Source organism: Heptranchias perlo, chromosome 28 (assembly GCF_035084215.1).
Source record: "Heptranchias perlo isolate sHepPer1 chromosome 28, sHepPer1.hap1, whole genome shotgun sequence".
In the NCBI taxonomy this organism is placed as follows: Eukaryota; Metazoa; Chordata; class Chondrichthyes; order Hexanchiformes; family Hexanchidae; genus Heptranchias; species Heptranchias perlo.
In genome coordinates this window covers 39,023,270-39,037,843 of record NC_090352.1, presented here as the reverse complement: position 1 = coordinate 39,037,843, position 14,574 = coordinate 39,023,270, and the positions used below count along the sequence as shown (strand labels likewise).

The window sequence follows — 14,574 nt, the reverse complement described above, 5'->3', positions numbered from 1 at the left end:
GACTAATTGGATAGCTCTTTCAAAGAGCCGGCACAGGCATGATGGGCCGAATGGCCTCTTTCTCTGCTGTACCATACTATGATACTAAGATTCTGGTAAAGTGGCACTACTTGGAGGGTGTCTGGGTGATGGTTACTGATGCAATAAACACCAGCAAGTATCTTTCTTCTCTGAAGTGTCAGCCGTGGATCAGTGGGTCGCACTCTCGCCTCTGGGTCAGAAGATCGTGGGTTCAAGTCCCCACCCCAGAGACTCCAGGCTGACACTCCCAGTGCAGTACTGAGGGAGCACCGCACTGTCAGAGGTGCCGTCTTTCGGATGAGACGTTAAACCGAGGCCCCGTCTGTCCTCTCAGGTGGACGTAAAAGATCCCACGGCCACTATTGGAAGAAGAGCAGAGCAGGGGGGAGCTCTCCCCGGTGTCCTGGGCCAATATTTATCCCTCAACAAACATCCCTAAAAACAGATTATCTGGGTCATTATCTCATTGCTGTTTGTGGGATCTTGCTGTGCACAAATTTGGCTGCCACGTTTCCTACATTACAACAGTGACTACACTTCCAAAAGTACTTCATTGGCTGTAAAGCGATTTGGGACGTCCTGAGGTGGTGAAAAGAGCTTTCTTGCCCCTGTCAGAAAGACTGAAGTCCAGCCCAGCATCCAAACCCAACCCAATGACCCAGCCACCCTCTTGACTGCCTGCTTCACCCTTGTTGCTCTGTCCCGTGCCGTTCCGCTCAGTTGGGAAGGCAGTGTGTTGACTTGCTGAGAGCTCCCTGGGCTGGAACTCAAACCCTTTGGGGCTTTTTCCTCTTTCGACAGACACTCTGATCAAGACTGGCCACTCGCCAGCCTGTTATCCATTTACATTCTCGTTCCCCTGAATCCCCTGAAGGTGTTGACTCCAGGTTCAAGTACAGTTCCAAATGCCGCCCCTCAGGCAGGATATATTGATCTTGGAGGGGGTGCAGTGCAGATTCACCAGAATGATACCGGGGCTAAAAGGGTTAAATTATGAGGACAGGTTGCATAGACTAGGCTTGTATTCCCTCGAGTTTAGAAGATTAAGGGGTGATCGAATTGAGGTGTTTAAGATGATTAAAGGATTTGACTGGGTGGAGAGAGAGAAACTATTTCCTCTGGTGGGAGAGTCCAGAACAAGGGGGCAGAACCTTAAAATTAGAGCCAGGCCGTTCAGGGATGATGTCAGGAAGCACTTCTTCACACAAAGGGGAGTGGAAATCTGGAACTCTCTCCCCCAAAAAGGCTGTGGATTCTGGGGTCAATTGGAGCTTTCAAAACTGAGATCAATAGAGTTTTGTTGAGTAAGAGGTATCGAGGGATATGGAGCAAAGGCGGGTAAATGGAGTTGAAGATTACCCAGAGAGTGGTGAGAATGTGGAACTCGCTCCCACAAGGAGTAGTTGAGGCGAATAGTGTAGATACATTTAAGGGGAAGCTGGATAAACACACGAGGGAATAGAAGGATATGCTGATAGGGTGAGATGAAGTAGGGAGGGAGGAGGCTCGTGTGGAGCATAAACACCGGCACAGACTTTTCCAACGCTCTCCTGGCCGGCCTCCCATCTTCCACACTCTGTAAACTTCAGTTCATCCAAAACTCTGCTGCCCGTATCCTAACTCACACCAAGTCCCGTTCACCCATCACCCCCTGTGCTCGCTGACCTACATTGGCTCCCGGTCCGGGAACACCTCGATTTTAAAATTCTCATCCTCGTGTTCAAATCCCTCCATGGCCCTCGCCCCTCCCTATCTCTGTAACCTCCTCCAGTCCTACAACCCTCCGAGATCTCTGCGCTCCTCCAATTCTGGCCTCTTGTCCATCCCCCACTCCCTTTGTCCCACCATTGGCGGCCGTGCCTTCAGCTGTCTGGGCCCTAAGCTCTGGAATTCCCTCCCTAAACCTTTCCGCCTCTCTCTCCTCCTTTAAGACGCTCCTTAAAAACCTACCTCTTCGACCAAGCTTTTGGTCACCTGTCCTAATATCTCCTTATGTGGCTCGGTGTCAAATTTTGTTTGATTAATCGCTCCTCTGAAGTGCCTCGGGAGGTTTTACTACGTTAAAGGCGCTATATAAATGCAAGATGTTGTCGTCGTTGGGCCGAATGGCCTGTTTCTGGCTGTAAATTCTATGTAATTAACATCCCCGAGTTTACACCTCTTGAACAATACTCTGGGGGTAGATTCCGGATCTGGAGCCTGACGAGTGGGAACAGATGCACCAGCTGAAGGCACGGAGGGAGGTGCAGGTTTTAAATACATTTGCTTTACTGGGCCGATTCCTTTCACCAGCCTCCCCATAAACTCCAGGAGTTGGACATTAACTCAGAGCCGGGAAGAGAGCCGGCGGGGAGAGAGGATTATCGGACAGGAAACCCGGAAGCGAGGGTTCCCCGCACGCTGGGACGATTTTGACAGTAGGACGTCTTTAAAATTTTTTCAACAGGTTTCGTGCCCAGATGGACAGAGATTGGGGTTTGGATCACAGGGGTCAGGGAGGGATCAGGGTCTATAGGGTTCGGATAGGGTGGCGGGGGGGGGCGATCACGTAGGGGGGATTGGGGGAAGTCGGACATTGTTGGAGTGGAAGGGGGGGGTGGCCGGTCGTGGGGTATTGGGCCTGGGTGAAACACTCCTGCTCCTCCAGGCCCACGAGCAGTGCAATAACAGCACTCACCTCATGGATCGAGCCGTTCCCGCCTCCGTTTCACTGCCGGGAGACCCGTGCTGGAGGCATTAAATTCTAATGCCTGTTAAATTCAATTTAAAATCACCTCATCAACATCTGACAATGAGGTAAATTGCTCTGATAATGACCTGTCCGCCTGCAGGTTTCTCGCCAGCAGCCAAACCCACCTCCGTTAAACCCTGGGAGTGGGCGTGTTGGAAAAATCCATTATTTTAACAACCCCCCCGTTCTTGGGGGTTAAAATTCCGCTCCTCAGGCCCCTCGCTAATTAACATTTTAATAAGATGGCAGCAAACCATCAGATCTGGCCGGACGTTGAACAGAGTGTCCGGAGGGAGGGAGGGGTTTGTACAGTGGCCGATGGTACCTGGATAACAAGCCAGTGTTACATTCCGATTTGAGGAGTGGGTGTGTTTGAATTCAAGAGTCAGGAGGAGGTGAAGTGAGGTTGAATTAAATGGTCAGCTTTACGGTTAGGCCCCTGCCTGCTGCCCATCGCCTTTCCTTGATGCCCTGATACCCCATCCACCTCCCAGCTCCAGGAACAATGCCTTCAGACCGTGTTTTTCACACAGCCGTTAGAAGTGGCTGGGCAGTGGGCGAGATCAAGGCTTCACCCGCACCCCGCCAACCTTAGTCTGTGCTGATCTCAGCCAGGGTCAGCAACTGGGGCACTGGGGTAAATAAAATAAACAAGGCTTCTTCGACAGCGCCTCCCAAACCCACAATCTCTACCAACTAGAAGGACAAGGGCAGCAGGTACATGGGAACAACACCACCTGCTCGTTCCCCTCCAAGTCTCACACCATCCCGACATGGAAATATATCGCCGTTCCTTCATCGTCACTGGGTCAAAATCCTGGAACTCCCTTCCTAACAGCACTGTGGGAGAACCTTCACCACACGGACTGCAGCGGTTCAAGAAGGCGGCTCACCACCACCTTCTCATGGGCAATTAGGGATGGGCAATAAATGCCGGCCTCGCCAGCGACGCCCACATCCCGAGAATGAATACCAAACAAAAGGCGCCTGCTCCCCGATCACTGTCTAGCGCTCCCTGCTGGACAGCGCAGGTGCGTGGCTGTTGGGTGAGGACAGGATTGGGATTTGAGGTGATGCTCCACACAGTCGAATAGCTCGCCAAGACTCACCCATGAGGAATGGCCACTCGGATGAGGTGTAGGAGGTGAGGGTTGCAGAACTGGACCCAAGCAAGGGTCAGCGGCTGGAGCAGAAAAGGAAGCGGAACATGGGGGAACAGGTTGGAATGTAGGTGGGCAAAGATCTGTCAGCGGTGGAGGGCTAATGGGACCACCACCCCCACCGACATGGACCCCACCCCAGGTAATGGCCCAAACAACAATTTCCATTTATACTGTGCCTTTAACGTAGTAAAATGTCCCAAGGTGCTTCACAGGAGCGACTTTCAAACAAAATTTGACACCGAGCCACATAATGGGATATTAGGACAGGTGACCAAAAGCTTGGTCAAAGAGGTAGGTTTTAAGGATTGTCTTAAAGGAGGAGAGAGAGGTGGAGAGGTTTAGGGAGGGAATTCCAGAGCTCGGGGCCTAGGCAGCTGAAGGCACGGCCGCCAATGGTGAAGTGATGGAAGTAGGTGATGGACAAAAGGCCAGAATTGGAGGAACGCAGAGATCTCGGAGGGTCGTGGGGCCGGAGGAGGTTACAGAGATAGGGAGCAAGCTCCGAAATTGGCCAATTCCAGGTATCCTGGGGCCAGTCTGGGAGCAGGAAAAGTCTCTTTGAAGTAGTTCCAACTCGATGAACAGATCTGTTTGCTGTGAAGGTGGGAAATTCAGAGCTGAACCTTTCCCCAAGGGAAGGAGGGACAATCTTTCCAAATGTGGGATTAGCAGTTTGCAGTCATTAACACACTCAGCTCTGGGAAAAATCAAAACGGTTCAAATGGTCATTTCTTCAGCTGGGGAAGTTAAATATAGAGAGAAAGAGAGATGGGAGAGAGAGAGAGAGAGAGAGAGAGACGGGAGAGAGAGAGAGATGGGAGAGAGAGAGAGAGACGGGAGAGCGAGAGAGAGATAGGAGAGAGATGGGAGAGAGAGAGAGAGAGTGACGGGGGAGAGAGAGAGAGAGACGGGAGAGCGAGACGGAAGAGAGAGAGAGATGGGAGAGAGAGCGAGAGAGACGGGAGAGCGAGAGAGAGATAGGAGAGAGATGGGAGAGAGAGAGAGAGAGACGGGGAGAGAGAGACGGGGAGAGAGAGACGGGGAGAGAGAGACGGGGAGAGAGAGACGGGGAGAGAGCGAGACGGGGAGAGAGCGAGACGGGGAGAGAGAGACGGGGAGAGAGCGAGACGGGGGAGAGAGAGACGGGGAGAGAGAGACGGGGAGAGAGAGATGGGGAGAGAGAGCGAGACGGGGGAGAGAGATGGGGAGAGAGAGACGGGAGTTAAGAAGTGTGGGAGAGCAGGGATGCAACACTTTAGCCAATCTGTGTGACTGAACCATCTGGTACTAATCCATGCCCCTCAGCCTGTGGCGGCTGTTCGCGCCCCTCCCCCGCAGAGCAGGCGGAACATTCCCCAGGCGCTGATGTCACCCGTTCCTCCCCCAGTTTCCCCCCTGCAGTTTACTCATCGCTCCATCTCTGTGCTCCTTCCAGTTAACGGCTCGAGCCCCTCCCCCAACAAACAGCTGTTTCACATAAAATCACATCATGGAGTTCTGCTTTATTAAAAAAAAATTTTTAAAGCAAAATCCTGTTTGTAAACAAAGCAGCCCACCATCGGCACAGCTGTGAGATCACGCGATTTTTATCACAGGATTATTTTTTCTCCTCCAAGTTTCATGAGTAAAGGTTACTTGCATAACTGTATGGAGTTACTGTTTATTCAGCAGGGTAAAAAGGGCGCTATATAAATGGTAATGCTTTCCTTTTACTCACAGAATCTTACAGCACAGGAGGAGGCCATTCTGCCCATCGTGCCTGTGCTGGTTCTTTGAAAGAGCTATCCAATTAGTCCCACTCCCCCTGCTCTTTTCCCACAGCCCTGCAAATTTTCCCCCTTCAAGTATTTATCCAATTCCCTTTAATCTGCTTCCACCGTCCTTTCAGGCAGCGCATTCCAGATCATAACAACTCGCTGCGTATGAACATTCTCCTCATCTCCCCTCTGGTTCTTTTGCCAATTAACTTAAATCTGTGTCCTCTGGTTACCGACCCTCCTGCCAGTGGAAACCATGTCTCCTTATTTACTCTGTCAAAACCCTTCATAATTTTGAACACCTCTAATAAATCTCCCCTTAACCATCTTTGCTCTGTAACTGTACAGAATCCCTGTTTATTCAGTGGGGTAAGGGTTGTGACAGATGCAGAAGTCAATCCAGTTGTCTATTGTGGTGTTATTTGGTTATTTCTTCATTTATATATTGGGTAGAGTGATTGATTTTGAACTAACCCGTGTTAAGGGTGGCTGTCTTTCTCTGCTGGTATTTCCAGGTCTGTAGAGCACAGGTCAGGTGTTTTGATTAACCTATCAGTGGGGATGCAGAGAGCAGTTCCCAGCGATCAGGTATATAATGGCGGCTGGTTGCAGCACCTACTTTGGGGGGAGTTATATAGGAGGGGAATCCTAAGACAAGAGAGTGTCTAACCACCTCCCCTTGACATTCAATGGCATTAACATCGCTGAATCCCCCACATCAAAATCCTGGGGCTCACCAATGACCAGAAACTTAACTGGACCAGCCATATAAATACTGTGGCTACAAGATCAGGTCAGAGGCTGGGTATTCTGCGGCAAGTGACTCACCTCCTGACTCCCCAAAGCCTTTCCACCATCTACAAGGCACAAGTCAGGAGTGTGATGGAATACTCTCCACTTGCCTGGATGAGTGCAGCTCCAACAACACTCAAGAAGCTCGACACCATCCAGGACAAAGCAGCCCGCTTGATCGGCACCCCATCCACCACCCTAAACATTCACTCCCTGTGGCTGCAGTGTGTACCATCCACAGGATGCACTGCAGCAACTCGCCAAGGCTTCTTCAGCAGCACCTCCCAAACCCGTGACCTCTACCACCTAGAAGGACAAGGGCAGCAGGCACATGGGAACAACACCACCTGCACGTTCCCCTCCAAATCACACACCATCCCAACTTGGAAATATATCGCCGTTCCTTCATCGTCGCTGGGTCAAAATCCTGGAACTTCCTTCCTAACAGCACTGTGGGAGAACCTTCACCACACGGACTGCAGCGGTTCAAGAAGGCGGCTCACCACCACCTTCTCAAGGGGCAACTGGGGATGGGCAATAAATGCCGGCCTCGCCAGCGACGTCCACATCCCGTGAACGAATAAAAAAAAAGACAGGAAAAATAAAACAGTGAAGGAAACAAAATGTAATTTTCCAAATGATTGATGCCAGGGACTAGTGCTGGCACATCGGTCCCTGATTCCCCTATCCACCCTCTCATTCATGGGGGTCGACCCTATCTCTTGTCTCTCTGTCTGTGCAGGAAGTACCTTAAACAAGAAGTCCCTATCTGACAGGAAACAGGTGCCCACAGGAAGTAGCCAACATGAGAAATTCTATCAGCAGCACCAGCGACCCTGTGCTTCAACCCATCCGTTCTCAGAACGCACGGGATGTCAAGACAAGAGAGGACTGTGCTCATGGTGTCCAGTGCAGTACCAGCTCGCGCATCCATTCTACCCTGACACCAATCGGTATCCCTACACCCCCACCGTTGAATTGCAGATCTATTTCCCTGTGGAAATGTTTCACCAATTGTGCCCTTGCCGTGTTAGACCTCAGCCTATTCAACAAGTTAATCCCCAAGTGTGAAGCAGTCACTCAGTTTTGCCTTCATTGTGAAGATGCCGTCTCTTTGAGAATCCAAGGTGAGCCCAGGCTCAGCACTGAGGCTAAAGGGCGTAAAGGAGGAAACAGGATAAATCAGGGAATAGCTTGGGTTTTAAAGCCTGAAGATTGTAGAAGGAAGGGAAGACTAAGGGAAGTGAGGAGATCCACAGTTTTAGGAAAGAATGAGAGTCAGAGATGGGGTGTGATGAATCTTGAAGTCCACACGGTGAAGATGCTGGGAGCAGGAAGAGTGCGTAGGACGGGGGATTTGGAATTGAGGAGGAACTCAAGAGATCATTGACTACAGTAATATTGATAAAGCAGAGATAAAAAAAGATTGCAACAAAGAGAAAGAGGAGATTGAAGGCAATCTGGCTGCCGTGTTTGCCTGCGTAACAACAGTGACTACATTTCAAAAGTGATTCATTGGCTGTGAAAAGCTTTAGGACACTCTGAGGTTGTGAAAGGCGCTATATAAATGCAAGTTCTTTCTTTACCCATGAGACAGGATTTGCTTATCAAGCAACAAGCTTCGTTCTGTGACCAGGAATGTGAGAGGTGTTGGAGGAGCTTCCCCGGTCGTGGGAACTACGTCCAACTTTTAAACGGCGTGGGTTTTCTCGAGACGTAACGCTTGTTAGGAAGAACAGAAGAGCTTGATGCCAAAGAGGAGAGTTTCCTGGAGGCCGCTCTAGCACTGGACGAGATGTGAGCGTTCCATTTAAAGCCAGAAGAGGTACTGAGGCCAAGAATGTTGATAATTAGATTAAAAAGAGGGACTGAGCCATTAAAGGTGAGAGGAGGGAGCTGTTGGTGAGACCTTGTGAGAGACGTGAAGAAACTGTCTTTGGAGAATCGAAAGAACATGAGGTTTTGCACTGCTTCAATAAGGAGATGAAGGTGCAGTGATTCAACCATCACATTGAGGATTGGAGGTTGTGAGCACTGTAATTACATAGAATTTACAGCACAGAAACAGGCCATTCGGCCCAACAGGTCCATGCTGGTGTTTATGCTCCACGCGAGCCTCCTCCCTCCCCACTTCATCTCATCCTATCAGTATATCCTTCTATTCCTTTCTCCCTCGTGTGTTTATCCAGCTTCCCCTTAAATGTATCTACACTATTCACCTCAACTACTCCTTGTGGGAGTGAGTTCCACATTCTCACCACTCTCTGGGTAAAGAAGTTTCTCCTGAATTCCCTATTGGATTCATTAGTGACTCTCTTATATTTATGGCCCCGAGTTCTGGTCTCACCCCACAAGTGGAAACATCCTCTCTATGTAATCTGAAACAAGGTGTTGAATGTAGAGTTAAACCATCAGCAGAAACACGGGGAGCAGATGATGAGTGACGCAGGTCACTGATATAGAGAAGGAACAGAGTGTGAGAACACTCTTGGCCTTGGGAACCTGAGTTAATGGAAAAAAAGTCAAGATGATCCATCGACCACAACTAAAGATAGAGTGATGTGACAAGAAACTAGATAGTGTTGCTAGCAAGCCATACATCATATGGTGATAACATGCTGCTTTCCCTGGGTCTCTCGCAGACACAGCCATCGCCCAAGTGGCTATTCTAGGTTGTCAGTGTTGGGCGCGATAGCTGAGCCCAATCCTGTCCTCACTTGAAGGGTGATTGGATAGCGATCAGGAGCAAGAAACCTGGCTGATCTTTCCTTTCCCCTAAACGAGGGCCGCTGGGACCAATGGTAGTGCCTCAACTGCTCGCCAGGACTGAAATCAGCAAACTCAAGACAGAGCAGCAATCGGACCTGGGACTTTCTAGTTAGGACCATGTCACTTGTTGGTTTCACCCACCAATCCACTGGGGGGGAAGTCGTGATGTTCTCACTGCTTAAGTTGTATTTATGATGTGGAGATGCCGGTGATGGACTGGGGTGGACAAATGTAAGGAATCTTACAACATTTTTATTTGAAAATCACAAGCTTTCGGAGGCTTTCTCCTTCGTCAGGTGTGTGTGATCACACTCAGGAACAACTGCCACCCTGATCAGACTGGAGGAGTGAACATGGGATCTTGCTGCTCTGTTTGGCTCAGTACCACACCAGACGGTGGATTTACCCAATGACCTTGCCCAATGACCTTTGCCTAATAACCTTTGAATAGTGTTTCAAATTTTGTAGACTTAATGGGGTAGATTTTTGTCTTCACCCCCTGGTCAGTAATCCAATGGGGGGTGGGGGGGGAGGGGATCGCCCACCCCTTATAGAACGGACTAGATATTCACCTCATTCATTTTAATGGAATGACTTTCAGGCAGGTTCTGCGATGCCCCCCCTGCCAGAATATAACCCAGGCAGTGAAAACAAAGTTCTACTCGGTGTGAGAGGGCAAGCAGGCGTTTCAGCTCTCTCCCCCCTCGGCAGGGCTCTCTGAGGGATTCCACGGACTCGCCCTCTCACCCTAATTCCATTTTCGAAGGAGCCTCTCAGCTCCACCCCTGGGCCTCTCTGTGTCGTTCTATTTAAAGTTCATTGTTTATCTTCCATCTGTCATGGCTCAACACTTTAAACGAGCTCATCTCTCTCTCTCTCTCTCTGTCATCACACGAGCCTCTCAATATTATAAACAGGTCACGGTCCAAACCAAAACTAAGTGCTTTCAGTGCTGTAGTGAGTGAGTTACAGAGTCACCATTCACAGGGAGCCTGAGTGTGGCTCCTGACTCTGGAACTAGTCTCAACCCAGTAACTTCAAAGCAGCTTTTCAAATGCTTCTTGGCAACTGCGACCTGGGATCGACAGATTTTTTGTTGGGTAAGGGTATCAAGGGATAGGGATCAAAGGAGGACTACTGGAGCTGAGGTACAGATGATCTAACTGAATGGTGGAACAGGCTCGAGGGGCTGAATGGCCTCCTCCTGTTCCTAATGTTCCTACCTTGTTGCGTGAACCATCACACAGGATTCTTCCTCCAGGTTGTTCTCCTCTTCTGCTGCTGCTGAAAGGTCTTGCATTTATATAGCGCCTTTCACCACCTCAGGACATCCCAAAGCGCTTTACAGCCGATGAAGTGTTTTTGAATCGTAGTCATTGTTGTAATGGAGGAAACGCGGCAGCCAATTTGCGCACAGCAAGATCCCACAAACTGTATGTGATAAATGACCAGATAATCTGTTTTTGGTGATATTGGTTGAGGGATAAATATTGGCCCCAGGACAGACCTAACTTATTTTGAAGTAACATTCTGGTTTTGCCTCACCTGCACCTTTCAATATTTGATACACCTCGATGAGGTCCAGCCTTAACCTCTTTCGTTCCAGATTGGTCAGTGGGGTGGGGTTTATAACGGGGTAGGTGGTGTACAGGAGAAGCTTTGACCAGTTGAATGGCCTGTTCTCATTCGCGTTTTATCCTTGATGATCTCCATTTTATGAGGGAGAGATTTCTCGGAATCCCTGGTTACACGTAGAAGGGAAGAGGTGGGCTCCTTGGGTTTCTGAAGCTTAACGGATTTCTTTCTCTTCCTTGTCTCTTTAGTCTGAAGAACGAATGGGAGAGCAGAATGGGACAGACGGTGGGAGATTAACAAACGTCAGGGCGGAAGAAACCGCCCTCCACTCCATAAGAGGCAAGGCCGGAGATAATCCTTCCCATTCCCATCGTTCTTTGCGTGTGGATGTTTCAATTTATTTTTAATTTTTGTAGGCATTTCATGCTCTTCTCCTCTTCCTCTCTCTGTCTTCCTCCAACACTGCTGGGAGGAGCAACTCTTGAGTGACACTTCCAGCCTTAGCATCCGATACGACTCTCCCCTTCCACCTCCACCCCAGTTCTAGGTGTCAGCCGTGGCTCAGAAAGTCGTGGGTCTGATCTCCACTCCAGGGACTTGAGCCCATAATCCAGGCGGACACTTCCAGTGCCAGTACTGAGGGAGTGCTGCATTGTCGGAGGTGCCGTCTTTCGGATGAGACGTCAAACCGAGGCCCCGTCTGCCCTCAGGTGGATGTAAAAGATCCCACGGCCACTATTTCGAAGAAGAGCAGGGGAGTTCTCCCCGTGTCCTGGTCGATTTTTATCCCTCAACCAACATCACTAACTCAGATTATCTGGTCATTTATCTTATTGCTGTTTGTGGGATCTTGCTGTGCATAAAATGGCTGCTGCGTTTCCTACATTACAACAGTGACTACACTTCAAAAAGAATTTCATTGGCTGTAAAGTGGTTTGGGGTGTCCTGATGTTGTGAAAGGCGCTATATAAATGCAAATCTTTCTTCTATACCACAAAAACTGCAGAAAGTCACTCAAACCGATTGACGATACTCACAATATTATTCAGCACACATTAATTTGCATCTGAGAAAAACTTGCATTTATCTAGAAAAGCCCCAAGGTATTTCACAAACGGTGAAATGGTTTGAAGTGCAGTCGCTGTGGCAAACACGGCCACCAGTTTGCACACAGCAAGATCCCACAATGACGAATGTTGGCTCCAGGACAGCAGGAGAACTCCCTGCTCTTCTTCCAACAGTGGCCGTGGGCATCTTTAGACCACCAGAACAGGCAGACGGGGCCACATCACATCCAAAGGAGGGCACCTCCTACAGCGCAGCACTCCCTCAGTACTGCGCTGGAGGGTTGGCCTAGACTGTGTGCATGGACCCTTGGCGTGGGGTTGAAACCAAGAACCTTCTGACCACAGGCAAGTGGGCTGCTGATAGGGCCGAACTGGCACACTGGCTGTTAGAAGGGTCACAACGAAAGTTGAGCGACATCAATCGGACAATCAATGTAGGTGGAGTAAGAGTTCAAGGCCGTTAAAAAAGCATACAGGATCCTGGGCTTTATAAATAGAGGCATAGAGTACAAAAGCAAGGAAGTTATCTTAAACCTTTATAAATCACTGGTTAGGCCTCAGCTGGAGTATTGTGTCCAATTCTGGGCACCACACTTTAGGAAGGATGTCAAGGCCTTGGAGAGGGTGCAGAGGAGATTTACTAGAATGGTACCAGGGATGAGGGACTTCAGTTGTGTGGAGAGACTGGAGAAGCTGGGATTGTTCTCCTTAGAGCAGAGAGGAGATTTAATAGAGGTGTTCAAAATCATGAGAGGTTTTGATAAAGTAAATAAGGAGAAACTCGCAGGGGGATCGGCAAAGGTCACATATTTAAGATAATTGGCAAAAGAAACCAGAGGAGAGATGAGAAGAATATTTTTACACAGCGAGTTGTTCTGATCTGGACTGCACTGCCTGAAAGGGCGGTGGAAGCAGATTCAATAATAACTTTCAAAAGGGAATTGGATAAATACTTGAAGGGGAGAAAATTTACAGGGCTACGGGGAAAGAGCAGGGAGTGGGACTAATTGGATAGCTCTTTCAAAGAGCCAGCACAGGCACGATGGGCTGAAAGGCCTCCTTCTGTGCTGTAAGATTCTCTCCAACAGCCCCCGTTGAGCAAGGTTGAGCTGGCTGTGTTGAGAAGCAAAGCTACAGAATATAGAGAATGAAAGCAAGTGCCTAACACAGTGAAAGGGACACACCCGTTACAATCTTCCTAATCCCCATGGGGTGATGGCGATGAATGCCTGAGATTCAGGGGGCTCAGAGTTTTGGGTGGTCCCACTTCACACTGGTCACTGTTGGCTTCCAATGCTCTCCTGGCCGGCCTCCCACCTTCTATCTTCGTAAATATGAGCTCATCCACAACTCTGCTGCCCGTATCCTAACTTGTACCAAGTCCCGTTCTCCCATCATCCCCTGTGCTCGCTGACCTGCTCGTGGCCGATTGGTTAGCGGTTTCCGGTCACAAGGCCCATCCCGTCGACATCTCTGCAGAGAACTTCTGCCCAGATTTGGTGATGGCGGTGATGGGCAGGAGGGCCACACCCACTGCTGCAGGCTCCTACATCGGCTCCCGGTCTGGCAACGCCTTCATTTTAAAATTCTCATCCTTGTTTTCAAATCCCTCCATGGCCACGTCTCTCCCCTATCTCTGTAACCTCCTCCAGCCCTACAACCCTCCGAGATCTCTGCGCTCCTCCGATTCTGGCCTCTTGCACATCCCCGATTTTCATCGTTCCACCATTGGCGGCCGTGCCTTCAGCTGCCTGCGCCCTAAGCTCTGGATTTCCCTCCCTAAACCCCTCCGCCTCTCTCTCCTCCTTTAACACACTTCTTAAAACCTACCTCGTTGACCGTCCTAATATCTCCTTATGTGGCTCGGTGTCAAATCTTGTTTGATAATCGCCCCTGTGAAGCGCCTTGGGACGTTTCACTCCGGGCGTATAAATGCAAGATGCTGTCTTGTTTCCCCTGTCACTCCGCTCCTAATGAAATTCCTCATTCCACCCGAAGCAGGGAAGGAAGTGGCTTCATCACGGCACGTGGCTGCCGTGGGTTTGCAGGAACACAAGCCTGCAGCAGTGGGTGTGGCCCACCTGCCCATCACCGCCATCACCAAATCTGGGGAGAAGTTCTCTGCCGAGATGTCGACGGGAGGGGCCTCGCGGCCGGAAACCGCCAACCAATCGGCCACGAGCAGGCATCAGACTGAGGGCGTAGGTCAAACTGCACATCAATCAGGTAAGTGGCACCAAAAGGAAATCTTCATTTGTTCCCCTCTCCCCTCCCTGTCACCCTGTGTTTTCCCCTCCAATTTTCTACCTTGTCTCCTGCAAGCGCTAACTCTTACATAGAATCATAGAAGTTTACAACACGGAAACAGGCCCTTCGGCCCAACATGTCCCTGTCGCCCAGTTTATACCACTAAGCTAGTCCCAGTTGCCTGCACTTGGCCCATATCCCTCTATACCCATCTTACCCATGTAACTGTCCAAATGCTTTTTAAAAGACAAAATTGTACCCGCCTCTACTACTGCCTCTGGCAGCTCGTTCCAGACACTCACCACCCTTTGAGTGAAAAAATTGCCCCTCTGGACCCTTTTGTATCTCTCCCCTCTCACCTTAAATCTATGCCCCCTCGTTATAGACTCCCCTACCTTTGGGAAAAGATTTTGACTATCTACCTTATCTAGGCCCCTCATTATTTTATAGAC

General features: G+C 49.7%; 1 protein-coding gene across 4 annotated transcripts in view; it reads left to right on the top strand.

Annotated features, from left to right (window-relative positions):
- smtnl (smoothelin, like) overlaps nt 1-14,574 on the top strand; it is a 35,210-nt gene that overhangs the window by 7,161 nt on the left and 13,475 nt on the right. Inside the window, exons 1-3 of one of the 4 annotated variants that reach the window (XM_068008555.1) lie at nt 3,645-4,206; nt 11,057-11,147; nt 13,874-14,101. In XM_068008555.1, the coding sequence (XP_067864656.1) occupies nt 4,039-4,206; nt 11,057-11,147; nt 13,874-14,101 (487 nt within the window). In that variant the 5' untranslated portion in view covers nt 3,645-4,038. Of the gene's footprint in view, nt 1-3,644; nt 4,207-11,056; nt 11,148-13,873; nt 14,102-14,574 lie in introns of those variants that run through there. The other 3 variants (XM_068008553.1, XM_068008554.1, XM_068008556.1) reach the window with 3 other exon arrangements.